Here is a 3,236-nt window from a genome sequence, read left to right as displayed (position 1 = left end):
GGAGGGGGAAGGAGGGAGGGAGGAAGGGGGAGGGGGAAGGAGGGAGGGAGGAAGGGGAGGGGAGGGGAGGGGGAGGGGGAGGGCAGGGGGAGGGCAGGGGGAGGGAGGAAGGGGGAGGGGGAGGGAGGGAGGACTTCAGAGTTAGGTTCCAATGTTTTCATTGCTAACATTGTCTTTGTAGTTGGGGGAGGGGTGACACTTGCTGTCTGCAGAATTCTCTTCACGTACAGTTAAAATTCCATTTTCAATTTACCCAGCGAGCATGCGATTCTGTTTCAGCAAGCACACTGTCTGCAACAGCTAACATCCATTTCCCTTATCTGTAACTGAGTATGTGTAAGGGGTTTTTTCCCCTCTGTTTAACTTCTCTATTGAGATTGCCTTTTTCTCCCCACAGAAAATGAGAGTCTCAAGTGTTAATGCAAGAACATGAAAGATTAAATTAAAATGATCAGGAATCAATTTCTTATGGGTTTACAAGGCTCTGAATCATCTCAGTTTAAGTTCTTCTGGGTAACCAAGCCAGAACCAGATCAGGTTCCAAATTTGCTCAGCTTTCCTGTTAGAATTAGTTACGCCAGCTCTCTTCAACTCGGAACTCCCAACCCAGTATTGCTTCTCCTCAGGTGGGCAGCATTCAGAGAGCTAAGACTGCCTCAGAAGGACCTAGAAGCCCGAATCTGTTTTGAACTAGTTGGTTCTGCAATATTTGTGTATTAGTTCATGACTCATTTCTGAATGAATACATTATATATCAAAACACTACTTAGGACAAAAAAAAAATTTACGCTTCTCTGAGTCATCTCTAGGAAGCAATAAAGAGGTCTTCCCCTTTCCTGAAGATTTCTTCTATTTTTAGAATCACCAAAAAAAAAAGTCTCAGAGTTGGGTTAAATCCCCAATGTCCAGTCTTTCTTCCCATTTACTTAAACTGATGTGCACTCTAACCTACCTTCTCCTGTCCATGTCTACTACACTCTGAATTCAAATTGACTGTTTCTTTCAAGGACAGATTTCAGACATGTAAATATGAGAGTGGTTTGATAGGAGCATTCAGGCAACTCACTTCTCCAGTAAAAGTCATATAGATCATCAGTCAACAGGGGAGATTAGTGAGCAAGATTCTGTCCTAATGGTTCATGCGGCTCCAGCAGGCATCTCCCCAAAGAGTCCTCATTCCCCAGATGTACTCCGCGGGGTCGTAGCGCGCTCTCATCATTACCCTACTCCTAATCGTCAGCATCATCTCCCTTGAGGGAATTAAAGCTTATTGGAACCAATTTACAAAGAAGAGCACAACGTTGAAAAGATAAGATTCAGCTTGATAATTTGCTACTACTGAGGAAAAACAGATTCTAGGAAATAGCAAAAATTGTCTGTCAAGGTCAAGTTTCTCAATCCCATTTAACTATATTAAAAAATACTGGCCTCTTACCCAAAGAAATAAAAGTGCATTTGAGCGTTTTCAAAGTAACTCTTGGGGCATTTAATCAAATTTATATGAAACAAACTCCTCCACTCCATATGTAAGAAAGAAAGCATCTGATCCCTTATACGTTCCACATTCACTTGGTTGAATTTAATAATTTCAGATAAATCCATCACTTGCCCTGCCCTGGAATAGAGACTTGGGGATTTTCTACCTGCACACACTGTGTGCCGAGTCGCCTACTGAAAATGTTGGTGTTAATAGGTTAGTAGGTTTCACCGAGCTTTTAACAAACTTGTAAGCCAGCCTTGTTTATTATCTGCCAAATTCTCTTGGAAATCCCAAATCCACGGTTAGCAGCTGGCCATCTCCCATCCCTCGCATGGCCCCACGCTTCCTTGAAGCTTCCCGGTGCCCAGCGCACTCCCTGGCTGCCTACCCCAAACATGCGCCTCCAGGAGCGTCCGGCAGGGAAGGCGACACAACAAGCCCAACTCGCAACGTCCCCTCCAATGCTTCCTGCTGCTCCAACACTCCTCCTAAGCTCAGAAAGGGCTGGTTGCAGGCCGCGGGGAGGCAGCTGACCGCTCGGCCTCCGGCGGCTTTGTTAGAGACCTCAAGGGGGTTGGAAAGGAAGGAAAATGCCCGACCCCTGGGCACGGAGCCCGCCACTCCCTGCCGCCCATACGGCTCACCCTCGACACACGCAGGATCCGGCGGGACAAGGAACAGGGGCCACCTGGACATGAACCCCGCCAGGGACGCTTGGAGCTGGTCCCTCTGCGTTGCCAGAACGGGTACCAAGACCCGGCTCTAGCGGAGTGTGGCTCGGCCCGGGCCGAGATGGGCGCGCCACTTGGCGGCTAATGGTCGTGCCAGGAGTACCAGAGCTAGCTAGCTAGGGTGGCTGCCAGGCCATGGAGCGGCGCGCTCCGAGAACCCCGGGCCGGCACGGCCGGAGTACCAGGGTGGGCAGAGAAGCGACACTTGCAAGGTCGGCCAGGGGTCCGCGTCCACGTGGGCCGAGAGGCCAGATCCATTCCCTTCCCGAAGGAGGAAAAGCTCCTGTCAGGCACCCTGGAGCTCCGCACCGGGTAGCGCGCAGTGGCCGGCGGGGAGAGGCTGCGGGTCCCCGGCCCGCGCCCGCCGCCGAGCCCGCCGCCGCGCCCGCCGCGTCCACTCACCTGGCAGTTGGTGCCAGAGATCCCGGCGGGACAGGTGCAGCTGTAGCCGGGGTCGCCGGCGGCGTCCTGGGACTGCGGGCCGGGCGCGGGGCGCGGGGTGCACACACCCCCGTTCCGGCAGGGCTGTGCGCCGCATGGCCCCGACACGGACAAGGACGCGGCAGGGACCGGGCTGGCCAGACAGCCGCTGCGGGGCCCCGCGCCGAGCAGCAGCAGCAGCAGCAGGGCGGGCGCGGGCAGCAGCTGCGCACCGGGCGCCGGGGCGCGGCGGGGCAGCATGGCCGACGGAGCGGGCGCGGGAGCGGGAGCCGGGACTGAGGCGCGGCGGCGGCCCTGGCGGCGGGAGCGGCGGTGCTGGCGTCGAGAACTGCTCCGCGGCGCCGGGCGCTTCCTGCAGCTGCGGGATCCGCGGTTCCCGGGGCAACGGCGGGCGGGGCTTGTGGGCGGGGCAAGCGGGGGCGGGGCTCCGGGCGTGCGTGGGAGGAGAGGGTCGTGAGGACCCTTCCCCCACAGGGAATTGAGTCACGGGGAGCAGAATGGCCGTCCGGGGCCCCCAGCCCAGAGGGGTGCGGTCAGAGTCGTGGGTGTGTCCAAAAGAACCTCGAGAGGTCAGTGGTGGCGGC

At 55.7% G+C, this 3,236-nt stretch overlaps 1 protein-coding gene across 1 annotated transcript in view; it reads right to left on the bottom strand.

The window, feature by feature from the left end:
• Positions 1-2,892, bottom strand: part of DNER (delta/notch like EGF repeat containing) — a 321,811-nt gene extending 318,919 nt beyond the window's left edge. Inside the window, exon 1 of the mRNA XM_027119344.1 lies at positions 2,614-2,892. Within this exon, the coding sequence (XP_026975145.1) occupies positions 2,614-2,892 (279 nt within the window). The remainder of the gene's footprint in view (positions 1-2,613) is intronic.
• Between the last annotated feature and the right edge of the window lie 344 nt (positions 2,893-3,236).

This window comes from Aethalodelphis obliquidens, unplaced genomic scaffold, assembly GCF_003676395.1.
Source record: "Aethalodelphis obliquidens isolate GAN/ISIS:26980383/991018 unplaced genomic scaffold, ASM367639v1 scaffold2, whole genome shotgun sequence".
NCBI classification, from domain to species: Eukaryota; Metazoa; Chordata; class Mammalia; order Artiodactyla; family Delphinidae; genus Aethalodelphis; species Aethalodelphis obliquidens.
The sequence above is the reverse complement of the archived record's forward strand: the minus strand, read 5'-3'. Positions and strand labels throughout refer to the sequence as shown.